The following is a 13412-nucleotide window of genomic DNA, read 5'->3' as shown; positions in this document are numbered from 1 at the left end:
TTAAAATGCTTGTTCTAGCAGAGCATAGATGAGTGCTACTCATCTGTTGGAGCTAATTAAAATTGCCTGCATACATAGATATGAACTTAAAGAGTTACCTGATATTTTAGGAAATGGCTCAGTGCGTGAAATGTTGCTTATACACATATAGAATGAAAGAGACTTTTAAAATCTAACTTCAGATAATTAACTGGTTTCATGACCTGAGAAGATAGTCTCACAGTATTTCTGACTGGAGATTATCGATCCAGAATTTTATTTGGACAGCATGTTATTTAACTGAGCTAAAAAAGAGATACTGAAGCACTCTGCAGTGTTTCTCATTTGCATGGTAAGTCAGAAAAGTTGCATGTTAATTTGAGAACTCTTTTTTTGTGTTATTGAAGCTTTAATAATTCTTGCTTCTCAAAGGTTTAAAGTCTGCAGATGTGATAGAAAAGTTTTGCTGTGTTAAGGATATCCTCTTACATGATTAGGTAACGGAGCTACAATTTCAACAATCCGTTCTTCCTGTTTGGTGGGATGTGCAATCACACAAGACCATTCAGACTCACTTGTTCAGGCAGCTGCTATATCCTGCCTTCAGCAGCTTCATATGTTTGCACCACGGCATGTCAACCTGTCCAGTCTGGTTCCCAGTCTTTGTGTGAGTATCAAGTGCATCCCTTTTGGTCCTCCAAGTTTTATGCATGTGCTTAGCAGAGAACAGGGGAAATATTCAGCAAGATGGCAAGGATAGCCATATATAATGAGCAAGTAATATTTGTAAAAACCCTGGAGTCCCCAAGACATTTTACATATTTTCAGAATGATGCCCAAACTGAAGTCATAGGGGCTGATTCTTTTTCACCCTCAATAGTGTAAGATAGCAAGCATTTATGAATATATAACTGAGTAAAAAAGGTTCTGAAATGCTCTGTTTGCTCCAACTGGTTGCATGCAAAGAGGGAAGTGAGCAAGCTGGGGAAAAGTAGCAGATTTTGGATTTATGTTACCACTGTCAGAATATTAGGGGCTGACATACGAATTCTTGTGCTGCTGCTGTTAATGTTGCCACCTTCTTCCATTAGTGTTCTGTCATCAAGTCCTGGCTTAGGCCTGGAAGTAAGTCAAAGGCACCCAAAACATACCAAATATGAATATGAGAGGAAGGGTGGTGTGGGTGTGGTTTTGGTGTAGGTTGGTGGGTTTTTTTAAAAATAATTACTATTGTAAAAGTTATTTTTAGATGGTTCAGTAGTTCCAATACTGAGTTATTTGAAAAGCTTCTCCCTAATGTCTATTAGATGTTTTGCAAGCTTGTTTATGCCATTCTTTGCAATGCTGATGACTCAGTGTTACCTGAAGGAATGCAATCCTACTTATGTCAACACTGGACCTTTTTCTTAGTGTGCCATCCAGATTTTCCCTAGGGCATCCCCTCATGATTAAGTGCTTCTCCTCAGCCCTGTGCACACCCAAGCCCCACCCTGCCCCAAGCGCTCCTGGGAGCGCAGTGTATTTACAGAACCTGTCACTTGTCCCTTCACAAAATTTTGCATGAAAGGGGTGCAGCACACCCAGAAGCAGATAAGCTCTTTTGTATGAATATGATGTACATCAGGAGAGATAATCCTTACAGCCATTTACTCTGTAAATACCAGTGGGTGATGTTACAGACAATGAAGTTCATACGTGAATAACTAGCGCTGTTTTGAAACCTTTTCCCATGGTTTTCTCCTGTTTTTCTCCTGTTAGTTTATGGTCTTCTGCTAAATGGAAGCTATTTTTGTTTTCCTTTCTCATATTCCTTACTTTCAAGTTATACTTCGTTAGGATTTCCTCTGAGTTGTCTTGAGCATTTCTTCATACTGCAAATGCATAGGTATGTAGGCAAGGTCTGCCATACCTGCACCATTAGCCAACTCTTCAGAATGGAATTAATGCCAGGTATCAAAATTAAACCATGCGGTTCCACAATCTCATTTTAATTTCTTCTTCCTGCATTGGCTTCATTACTTGTAGTTATTTGTTTTGTAGCTTGAATCATGGAATACCCTTTACATTAATAAATCTCCCAAATATTCTGTGTTTTAGGTCATTGAAACAACCTCAGTTGTGATATTTAGAAATTCTTTAAAGACTGCCTGTTTTTTTAGGACTAAATTCTTGTATATTCATATGTGGAATAAAGATGTACTGTTAAAATGCTTTATAAACTGTAGAACCCTTTCATTTAGGGAAGCATTTTCCATCCCCATAATAACGTAATGCCAAGAAAGCAAATGGATATTTGGTTTATTGAAACCAAATTACCCTGGAGTAAATAAAGAGTTAGAGTTTCTTAAAGGGCACTCTTCACCTCTTTCACTGTGGAAAAACATTCACTTTTCTGTGGAGCTATTTCCTCTCAGAGAAATAGAGACCATACACAATTCTTCTGTAAGGAAAATATTTGCTTGTGCTATAGGTGATTCAAAGGAATTAGCAAAGAAATCTTATGCTGTGTTATTGAGAGGCGCTTTTAATAACTTAATGCTATAGATTCTGTTACTAATGGGAAATGCAGGTTTTGTTATAGCTGTCATGCGCAGTACACCTGATAATGGCTTTTTTTGTTTAAAAGAAAGTGATTTACAGCTATAGCAGAATATGAGGCAGAGTAGTACTGGAGTGTAACAAATTGGAAACTGTAATTAATCTAAATCACAGTGGCACAGTAGTTCCAATATTTAAGCTTTTATCTCTTTAGCCAGACAGCTGTCAGCTCTGTGTATGTCAGCTATATTTTGATATTTGTATATTATGAAAAGTGCTTACTTCTGAACCTTCAGAACTTGATTCCCAGCAGCTCACACATGGGCTTATAACTGAAAAATGGAATGTTTTTAGTCCTTAGCAGCATTGATTTATTGGTACTGGGGTGCTGCAGTTCACTCACCTGAGGTGGATTTGACTTTCAGGTCCATTTGTGCAGCTCTCACTTGCTGCTGCGCCGGGCTGCAGTGGCATGTTTGCGGCAGCTCGCTCAGAGGGAAGCGTCAGAAGTGTGTGAATATGCCATGAGCTTGGCAAAGAACGCTGGAGACAAAGAGAACAGTGCCATCAGTATGTATTTCTTTCACGTGGCCTTTTTGGAACAGTTGAATGGACATGTGTGCATATGTCTGCTTTGCCTTCACAAAGAAGGGAAAAAGCCCAAAACCCCCTTGTACCCTTAGTGAGAAAAACCCTTAACTGTCCCTTCTGACTTCGGTAACATGAAATTCAGATTTAAACCTCTCTCTCTCTCTCTCTCTCATTAAGGCTGGCAATCGAATAGGGAACGCGGTATATACACAGTGGAAGCATTTTACAGTTATTTTACAGTCTGGTATTATAGCTCTTGTTATTTTGAAAATTGACTTAATGGTGGGCTGTTTGATCCAGATGCTTGGCTGTGTTATATTCTGTCAGCATCATACCTGCAATGGCTGTACACTTTGCTGGCTGGTCTAATTCTTACATGTATCATTTTATTTTGAAAATAGGAGGCTCAACAGTGTTGATCAGCACAGTCTTCATACAGATGCAGAATTGTGACCTTGCTCAAATGATATCAGTGATGTCTGTCTCTGAGAAGAGTCTTTAGAGTCCAGTACTGTTAGGTTTTTTACAAATTCATAGGCTATATGCCCTGAAGAGAGGATTTTTTTACTTTTTTAACTAACACTTGGAGGTGTTATTTGCCTTGCAGATGAAATTAATTGCTGTATTAGAATCTTTCTAGTGTTGATTCAGAAAAATATCAATAACATCTTGGTGATCTTTGAGCTATACACGCACAGGTACACAATGACCAATTCAAGTCTGCTGCATGAAGTTTTAAAACTGAGTTCCTGATTTTAGAAAAGCTTTTTTCCTTCTCATTTTGCAGACATGAATCCTTTTGCACCAGGGGCTGGCTCTCGGCGAGACGCTCACTGCCGGCATCAGGGGGTTAATATAACAGAGACAGGCCTGGAGGGCGTCCTGTTCGGGATGCTGGATCGAGAGACCGATCGGAAACTGTGCTCAGATATCCACGACACTCTGGGACACATGCTTTCATCTCTGGCAGTGGAAAACCTTTCTCACTGGCTCATGCTCTGTAAGGATGTCCTTGCAGCTTCCAGTGGTAAGTGTTCTGTCTCATACACAGAAATGATGGTATGTCCTTAGCATTAGTATGTTCTGGCAATATTGGTTTGGAGCTTCTCTTTTATCCTAGTTAAGATGTAGGTTATATTGTATACAGAATTTGATTGTAGTGCCATTAAACTGCCATAGAAAGAAAGAATTATCTATGTTAAATTTCAGAATACTGCTCATAAGTAAAAAGTTAACTGCTTGAATAGGATTTCCAATAGTCTTTGTAAGTCTGACATTTCAGTGTCTAAGTGAAAGCAGACATCTTTTTTAGCCTGTATACGTTAGGATTGTACAGAAAGAAGACCTCTGTACACATTCTGAGCTTTCTTTTATGAGGTTTTGTGAATTACTGATGTGATGCTGGGTTACCATGGTGATGAAGTTTTTGTTTGTTGTTCAGCCTTGCAGATTTGTTTGCACAGATTTTGTCCTCTGAGACCTTATTCCTGTTTTTCAGCTTGTAGGATGGTTATGACGCAGAATCCGCTCATTTCCATTGCATTTATACTTGTTTATTGGCATGTGTGAGTTCATCCTGAAGCTGTTTCTAAATGCTGCCAGCTTTACATTTACTGATGAGTAATGCTACCAATAATTTCTTTATGCAATGTGGTTACCACAAATCTGCCCAGTGAGAAAGACCTCATTTCCTGAGTTTTAAATTGGCATGGCTTTTTGTTATTTCATGCGGAATGGGTCTTAAAATTTTTACATGGTTGTCCAATTTCTTATTTATTTATTAGTAGGTGACATGTCTTGGAGCAAACCATATTTAAATTAATTTCTCTCAGGTGTATTGTAAGCCAGCAACTTCACTTTGATCTTCTTTGATCCAACCAACTGGCATATGACCAAAATGTGGTTTGCTTTTAAGCAGAGATTTACAAATCAGCCACATAAGGTCCTCAATGCCTTCTCAAAAGGCTGTTGTTATGCATTAGCATGATCCATGTTTGATTTGCCATAGCCTTTTTCTTTATTGAATGTCTTGGCCCTTCAGTTGCTTAAATTTAGACTTTCTAAGAAGCAGGCCTTAGTTTCTAAGAAGCATGCATTGCAATAATTTCCTTTCTCTTCTAATTATTGCTGGGGTAATTTTTGTCAGTATTTTGGCATTTTGCTGATTTAGAACTTGTCATTGAGGATTTATGTTTTCATTTCTGAATAGCAAAAGTATATATGCATGTTCGGTGAGGGATTTTTTTGGTCCATGTTTGGCTTTTGGTTTTTTATGTAATCCCTGGAATAATTTTTATTTTCTGAGATGAAGTCTCTAATCTACACCTAGAGAAAAGAATTTTTTGAACATTAGTCACATTTTTGGGTGCTATCAGTGGCCTACTTGGCTGCATAGCTGTCCCATGGCATGAAGCTTGGTAATTTTGTTTCAGTTTAATTTGCTTTTTGTCTTCCACTTGAAGTGGGAGCTGAATAATTCAAAGCTGAGTTGATTCTTTTATTCTGAGCCTGATAATTCTTTTAATTCTGAGCCTTATCTTGTTTATTGGCAATTTAATGGGTTAATTTACAAAATTGGGCAATTTAGATATGGGAATCAGCTGTAGTTGGTAACTGTGGAGAATTAATATTCACAGGAATTTATCTCATATAATGTAAGACAAATAAAGGGTAATTTAATCCATAACAGAGGTGAAAACCATTTCTTTTAATGATACACTCTTGCTTTTGGACATTTGTCAAATGTTTCTATAGAAGAATTAGTCTGCTCTGAATCTCAGTATAAGGAAAGGCTTGAGCTCATGTCCTTAACTGCCTTCTGTGGATTTTAACAGTGGCATGTTTCTATTCCTTTTAATTGTTCTGTGTCATAGACATGAGCACTGCTGCTCCCTTGGGAGGAGGGAAGGATGAGGAGCTGGAGAAGAAGGATGAGATGGATGATGACACAATGTTTACCACCTTGGGTGAAGAGGACAAGTCCAAGCCTTCTGTGGCACCTCGCTGGGCCACTCGAGTGTTTGCAGCAGACTGTCTGTGCCGGGTGATCATGCTGTGTGAGAATGCCAACAAGGCTCACTTCGACCTGGCACTGGCTCGTTCAGCCAGACTTAAAAACCCAAAAAGTAATTGCATGCTTTGGTTTTGTTCTTAATTTTTTTTTTCGTTTTGACACGTCTTTACAGCTTAAGATTCCACAACCAAGAAAAAAAAATACTAAGCACTTATTCTTTCATTCACATGGTCAAAACCAAAGGAAATGCCCAGCAATAATCAATAAAACTGTGTCTTTATAACCACTGTAGTTACAGTACTGTGAGCACAAAGAATGAGGTTTTCTGGAACATACCAGTTCTGAAAGACTGGTCTGCTTAAGGGGAAAAAAAACCTTAGAGATGCAACAGTTTTCTCAATTCTGAAACAGAAGCAATAAACTTCTAGCTAAGGGCAAGCTGGGAGTGTTTTCACAGTTTAATGTAATGACAGCAATGAATTAAATTTGAGATTATTTTAGCATCTCCAATCTAAAGAGATGGTAGAAAAGAAAAAAAGAAGGGATCAAGCTAGGTAATTATTGCCATGGCATTGGTTGCAGAGGGAGGGGGATGTGGGAGGGAGTTATAAAAAGACAGAGACTTTATAGGGTTTGTTCTTTTCGTATCCATGAGAGTGATAAATCTTAGTTTTCAAGCTCATGTTCCAAAGATAGTTTTATAAGTTAGAGGATCAAAATTGAGAGGTCCTAGATGGCATAGTAGTTTTGTGAAGAAATGTTTTGCAGATGGTGTGAGGTGTCTGTCCTTGAGTTGTCCCTGTTTGTGGTTGGGTTCACCTGCGTAGTGCTCATGAGGACTTTGTGTATATAAGATGAATATTGTGAGCAACCTAGAATGTGTGACATTAATGGATTTTGGTGTCTGTGTTGTTGAGGATGTCTGTTATGATATGGAGAGTTACCAGGTCTTTGCCTGTGTTGCTTTAGTGCAGCCTGGTTCCAGCACTGTGCATTGCTTTTGTGAGAATCTGGTTTTTGACTTGATTTGAGGCTCAGGCCAATGAAGACTAGGAAGGAACAATTTCAGGAAAGTTTATTTTGTCATGCCACTGCATTACAAAGAAAATAATGAAATAACTGCTGCTTATAGGGTCCTGCAGAGAATTGCATATCATAATCTGGAAAATTGTGTCTATTTATTTAAAGTGAATTTTGATGTGTTTGGTATCATTGTAAAAAGAAAAACTCAGCAAAATTCTGTCCCCCCCAAATGCAGCTTCTAAAATGTTCAGATTTTACTATTGTCTCTTATGGTCTGAAAAAGTAAGTGCAGACTTTATCACTGTATTTTGGAGGTGATTTTCAGTCTTTCTTTACTGATTCACCTCTGAAAAGTTTCAGCCACAAAAACATTTTCCTTTTTTACCTTGAGACTTGAAAATAGCTTAGGCAACTTATGGGTTTCATTAGTCACAGTGGATGTTGTTCAATAATTTATTTTTATGTTAGTTGTACAACATGTGGTAATTTCAAATTGAGAGTAAAAAAAGCAATGAAATGACTACCTAGAGAAGAATAATCCTTTCAGAAAAGTTACCAAGCTGTGTATTTTGCTTGTCTGCATGCTTACAGCCTTGCATGTGGTTTTTGCAAGGAGAACCAGAGGCATACTCAGATTTAGGTGTTGACATCAGCAGGGGTCACTGTAAGCATAGGACTCGAGCAGGACCAGGAATTGCCTTGAAGATTTTCTGTGTGTTTGGGGGATCATTCAAATTGGCTTTACTAAATGTTTTAATATATTCTAAGCTACTTAGCCACATTTACACACTTCATTCTACACAATTTCTGTTCAGTTTTTAAGGTTGTCTTAGGAATAAAAGCCACAGAATGACTTTGTGGGGGGAGGGAAAGTGGAAAGCAAGAAAGAAAACTAGGTTGCATTCTTCCCTGCTTCTTCCATGCATTAAATGTGGACCTTTGAAAACAAATAGGTAAAATCCATGCATGTCAATGAAGAAAATACTGCAAGTATTCATCATGTTAGCTATCTTTTAAGTTACTAGATAGTTCTTTCTGTTTTGTTCTAAGATGACTTCTTGGTACTCCATCTCTCTGACCTTATCCGGATGGCATTCATGGCTGCCACAGACCACAGCAACCAGCTGCGCATGGCGGGGCTTCAGGCTCTTGAGGACATCATCAAGAAATTTGCATCTGTTCCCGAGCCAGAGTTTCCAGGCCATGTGATACTGGAGCAGTATCAGGCAAATGTGAGATCTCCTTCATAACTTCAGGAAATAGTGTATTTATGCCAATATGCCAGTATTAGCTTTGAGAACATTTTGTAATTTGAAAAAAAGCTGTGAGGAAATTCTTCTGTGTGTGAAAATGTGCTACAGAAACTCACTTACCTCTTCAAATTTTATTTTTGTATCTCATTCTATCTATTGTAATTTAGTAGCTGATAAAATTAAAATTCAGTAACTTGAAAGCCAAATATTTTAAGTTACATTTAATTTTTGGCAAAAGTGGCTATTAGTTTGTAGAACTAAGAGTTGGAAAATATTTTTCACTCAGTTCTAGATTTAAGCTAATAAATCAGTTTTCTTGGGAATTAGTGAATGTACTTCTGTTCTAATGAAAACTACAAAAGTATATCACTGGGAAGTGGGCAATTAAAGATTTATTTGGGGATATTATTGTGCTTTTTTTGTTGCATAGCTTAACTCTTTCACCCCTTTTGTTTTTACTCTGTTGTCAAAATCTTTCCAAATACTTTCTAAAGGCAGACTTTCATCCTTTTTATTTCCTGCCTTTTTCTTCTTCCTTCTGTAGTGCTGTAACCATTGCTTCTTTCTCGTGGACTTTGTTCCATTTGTTTCAGAAAAGTATTGCCATATAGCAACTGCCTAAAAGGCATTTTCCTGTCAGTATTTGTCACTTTGCAGACTTGATGCAAATCCAACCATAAACATTTAACTTCACATTGCTGTTCCTTTGGACATTAAATTGTCATTGGCTTATTGATCCTTAACAGAAGTTGCACCTGTGATACTGTAGTAATTAAAAGGATACTCATTAACAGAGAATACCACATATTTCACAAAGGTAGTTGAGACTTAAAAAGGCAATGGGGCAAGGAAAAAAAGTAGTTTAAGACTTTATTGTTGTTGTTGTTGTTTAAAGTCTGCTATTGCAAATGTTTGCTAGACAGCAAGGATAATTTTGGGATGTAAGTATAATGCCAAATTTGGCAATTTTGTCTTGCTTGTTCTGTACTTGTCCTTGAGCCTTAAACAAGATGAGATAAACAACACTATGTCCCTATTGTAATTGGATTTTTAACTTTTCTTATCAACAGGTTGGGGCTGCTCTGAGGCCAGCTTTTTCCCAAGATACACCATCTGATATAACTGCAAAGGCCTGTCAGGTACAGTGGAAAACGTTCACATACTATAAGTAAAACTAGTTTTCCTTCTCTTTGGAAGAAGGATGAAAAAGAGAAATAGCATCAAATGGCTGGAAGATGTTGTAAACTTTAGCTGTCATGTTTTTGCAACATCTTTCGAGTTTCCTAGTAATATATTTTGTTCCTCAGATGTGCAGAAGTCCTTTTAGGGAGCTACATCAAAAAATGTATCTGGAACTAACTATGTCTTCATATGAATTCTGCAAGAAAAAAGAAGAAAAAAAAGGAAAAAAAAAACCCTTTGCTTAATGAGACCAGTAGAAATTTATGTATTGTCTTTCAGTCTGATCAGATGTTTGGATTACTGACAATTTACCTTTAAATACTAAACTTCTGTTCAGTTTAATGCTCTGTTTTAGAATTTAGAAGATCTGAGCATTCTCATTACAGTCATTGTAACAACTTGTCAGTGAAAACTTGCTAAAAGATTTTTTTTTTTCTGAATGTGTGTGGGATTGTTTTCCTGCATGTGATCTTGTGTACTGCCATTTAAATCAACTATCAGCAACATAGCTGTAGTAGTAAGTGGTTTTCACAGCTAAAGAAACTACTGTTTAAAGCAGCAGTTTTGTTAGCTATGCAAACATTAGTTTTAAAAATAACTCTGTGTTTCTGAGTTCTGTTAGTAAATTTGGGTCATCAGGAGTGTGATTTTGTTTTGTTCTTTTACACTTTTAATTTTCAGCAAAACTTGCAAGGATTGCTCGATTACAGCGTAACTTGGTATCTACTTGTAGGAAAAAATATGTTCATCCTGATTTACAGAATGTTTCTGCACGTTTAAATGAAGAGGCAGTTTGTGTCAAAATTTTTAATATTCTTTATAACTTGTCAAAATCTTCTCTATTCAACCAGTTTCAAAGCAGATGTGTTCACTTACAGGATCAAATGGTTGGAGATTAGGTTTGGATATTTAACTCCCTCTAGAAGTTACATGGACAGAGATGAGCTTCCCTGAAGCAGTTGGATGTTGTTATAGTTTTATGTCATTGGTGAAACAGATGTTGACTTGCTCAGCAGCAGGATTGAAGCTGGTCTTATTCCTACTGTGAATGAAGAACAGTTTTGTGAGAAGTTTTCAACAGCTTTGTTCTGTACCTGTTTGGGACACTTCTAGTGTTTGTGTTTAAGTTGTTTTTTTTAAAATATGTCCATCATTCCAGAACATGAGAGAGTTCCTTCCCCAAAGGATTTCATGGAACTGGTTCTTTAAAAGCAAAGTAAATAAATTTGAGATAGGTCAAAAATGGCTTGTAAAAAAGTTTGTAAAACCTGAACTGCTTGAGTTCTGTGAGTTTTTTTGCTTCTGATCCTCATCCTTGTAGAATAATCTCCAGAGTAAGAGCAACTTTTCTTAAAGAATTTGTCCCTTTTTCTCTTTGTAGAAAAGCAGCTGCACAAGCTGCTTCTATTGCCTGCATTATGTCTGGCATGAATGTCTTTCAGAGGATGAATGCCAGTGTATAGCATTAGTCAGGAGCAGCCAGTCTGTGTGATGTTTGTTATTTTAAGTACCTGTTTGGATCCATTCAACTCAAATGAAAAGTTGAGAGACACCCAACTGTCTGTCCACCATTGTGGACAGATTGTTCTAGGTATAGAACTGTGGGTTCCAAATCATAGCTCAGTCTTTCAAATAATTTCTAGGTGTTTTCTTGACATAAATAATTTGAAAACTTCCCACTAGAGTATGGAGCCTTATATATTGATTTGAGATGTTGAGGGGTTTTAAGGTATACTGATGTTGATTGCTGCCCAATATAATCTTCACAGAGAATGCAGTGATTCATTACCTGAATGATTTGACCAGACACTTGGGAAGAGAATAAAAAAATCATTATAACATTTTTATGGAGGATTGAAAAATTTTTAAAATATTTTCCATGTCTCTTAAGTTCTCTTGTAATATGCATTGCAAATATAGCCCTTGTAACCACTCACCTGAGCAATTCTGTTGTCATGGCTGGGGAGAAAAAAAAAAAGGAAAACCTGATTTATTTGTCTTAAGCAGGATGACAGTGGCTAAGTTTTCCTGGTGGTTGTTTTTGGTTTGATTTTCTTACTGTTTTGGTTTTTTTTTCATTTTTAAGGTTGTTGGGTTGTTTTGCTAGTTTAGAGTGATTCTAAACTTTGTTGTCTAGGTATGTAGCGCTTGGATAGGAAGTGGGGTTGTAAGTGACCTGAATGATCTTCGCCGAGTTCACAACCTTCTTGTCTCTTCCCTGGATAAAGTGCAAGCAGGAAAGGGATCTTCTAGCCAGCTTTACCGAGAGAGTGCAACTACTATGGAAAAACTGGCTGTTCTCAAAGCATGGGCTGAGGTAAGCCATGACCATCAAATCTGCCAAAGTTTGGAAACATTTTACAGTGTAATAGCAGCCTCATACCTCATACTGCCTGTACATGCCTTTCTCCTAACTTTTTTCAATTCTACTCTGGGATGTTTTAAACTCAGCATCTTTCTCTGCCCTTCTGTTGAGCCATATTTACATTGAGGCTTGGTTGTTCTTTGTTGTGTTGCACTTTTCTGGGTAAAAATATGCACTCACACCATATCAGATTTTGAGTTTCTTCCCATCTTACTGCTCTTAAAATTGAAAAAAGAACCCCACAAACAAGAAAACAAAAAACCGTAAAAATCAAAACAACCTTAAAATATATTCTGGGAAAATATTGCAGTTAGTTAACTAGCCAACCAGCTAGTTAGTTAACACTGTCAAGTGTTTATAATTTACACATTTTTAGGAAGAGAGCATGTGGCCAGATTGTTTTCGGAAAGTCCCATTTATGAACCTAAGCATTATATATATACTGGTAGAAATAAAAGAAAGGACTTAAATAAAATGGAGTTTTATTGAAAAATCTCTTTTTTCCAGTAATTTTCTGATGAATTTTATCTGTGTGGAATCTGTTACATTCACATGGGAAAGGCTGCTGCTTTCCCTTCTTTTTAGAATCTCACAGCACATACTTTGACATGTTTTACTTCTAGGTGTATGTCGTTGCCATGAAAATTAAGAAAGAAGCAGAAACCAAACCCAAGCGTGTTTCAAAGAGCACAGAGGAGGATGAGGATGATTTTGGTACCGTGGATGAGTTGCCACCAGACAGTTTGATAACGCTTGTACAGCCTGAACTGCCGGCACTGAGCCGGCTCTGGTTGGCTGCACTGAAAGATTATGCTCTTTTAACTCTACCAGCTGAGTTTGCTACCCAGCTTCCACCAGATGGTATGCACTTGAATTTCTTGTTGTGTTCTGCAAAAGAGAAAGAAACTGTAGCTGGACATTCAGAATTATTCTGTAAATTAATTAGTATGCATGTTTTTTATGCAAGTGATAAATTCCTACCTGAGCATGTAATAACAGTATTTTCTAACTTTGAATCTTCTTTCCTGCAATTTGAAATGAATATACTCTTTATTCAAATCATTGAGATAATTAAAACTTTGTCTTTGTGGAAGAAAGAGTACTTCTTCACCTCTAATACTTTGGTATCAAATGCAAAAAGATTTTGGTTGTATGAAAAACATGGTCCCTGAGATTAGAGCAGACATTGTTTTACAGATTAAGAGTGAATGCTCTATATGAAAAATGCTGCAAGATCTGTAGACTGTGCCTGCCTTTCTTGCTCTCTTCTTACTGCTTTATTGAGGCCAGTGCACTTTCTCATGAGAGGTACTAATATTGCTACTAGAGAAGGAGAGTTGGAGTGTACTGCCACTAACAAGCATTATACCTGATTATGTTTGTGATCAAGCACACCCAGAATAAATATACTAATAAATTCTGAGTGCATGCTTTTGATCTGTTACTTGCAGAAAATCTTAGAATTTAC

At 37.2% G+C, this 13412-nt stretch overlaps 1 protein-coding gene across 4 annotated transcripts in view; it reads left to right on the top strand.

The window, feature by feature from the left end:
* The window catches only part of HEATR5B (HEAT repeat containing 5B), a 55460-nt gene that overhangs the window by 25815 nt on the left and 16233 nt on the right, over positions 1–13412 (top strand). For all 4 annotated transcript variants that reach the window (XM_071429557.1, XM_071429548.1, XM_071429567.1 and 1 more), the window contains 8 exons: positions 477–646; positions 2943–3087; positions 3896–4135; positions 5982–6233; positions 8195–8376; positions 9468–9536; positions 11717–11896; positions 12568–12805. In XM_071429557.1, the coding sequence (XP_071285658.1) occupies positions 477–646; positions 2943–3087; positions 3896–4135; positions 5982–6233; positions 8195–8376; positions 9468–9536; positions 11717–11896; positions 12568–12805 (1476 nt within the window). The remainder of the gene's footprint in view (positions 1–476; positions 647–2942; positions 3088–3895; positions 4136–5981; positions 6234–8194; positions 8377–9467; positions 9537–11716; positions 11897–12567; positions 12806–13412) is intronic.

This window comes from Agelaius tricolor, unplaced genomic scaffold (assembly GCF_023055355.1).
Source record: "Agelaius tricolor isolate 1412-34295 unplaced genomic scaffold, bAgeTri1.0.p SCAF_1, whole genome shotgun sequence".
Lineage (NCBI taxonomy): Eukaryota > Metazoa > Chordata > Aves > Passeriformes > Icteridae > Agelaius > Agelaius tricolor.
The sequence above is the reverse complement of the archived record's forward strand: the minus strand, read 5'-3'. Positions and strand labels throughout refer to the sequence as shown.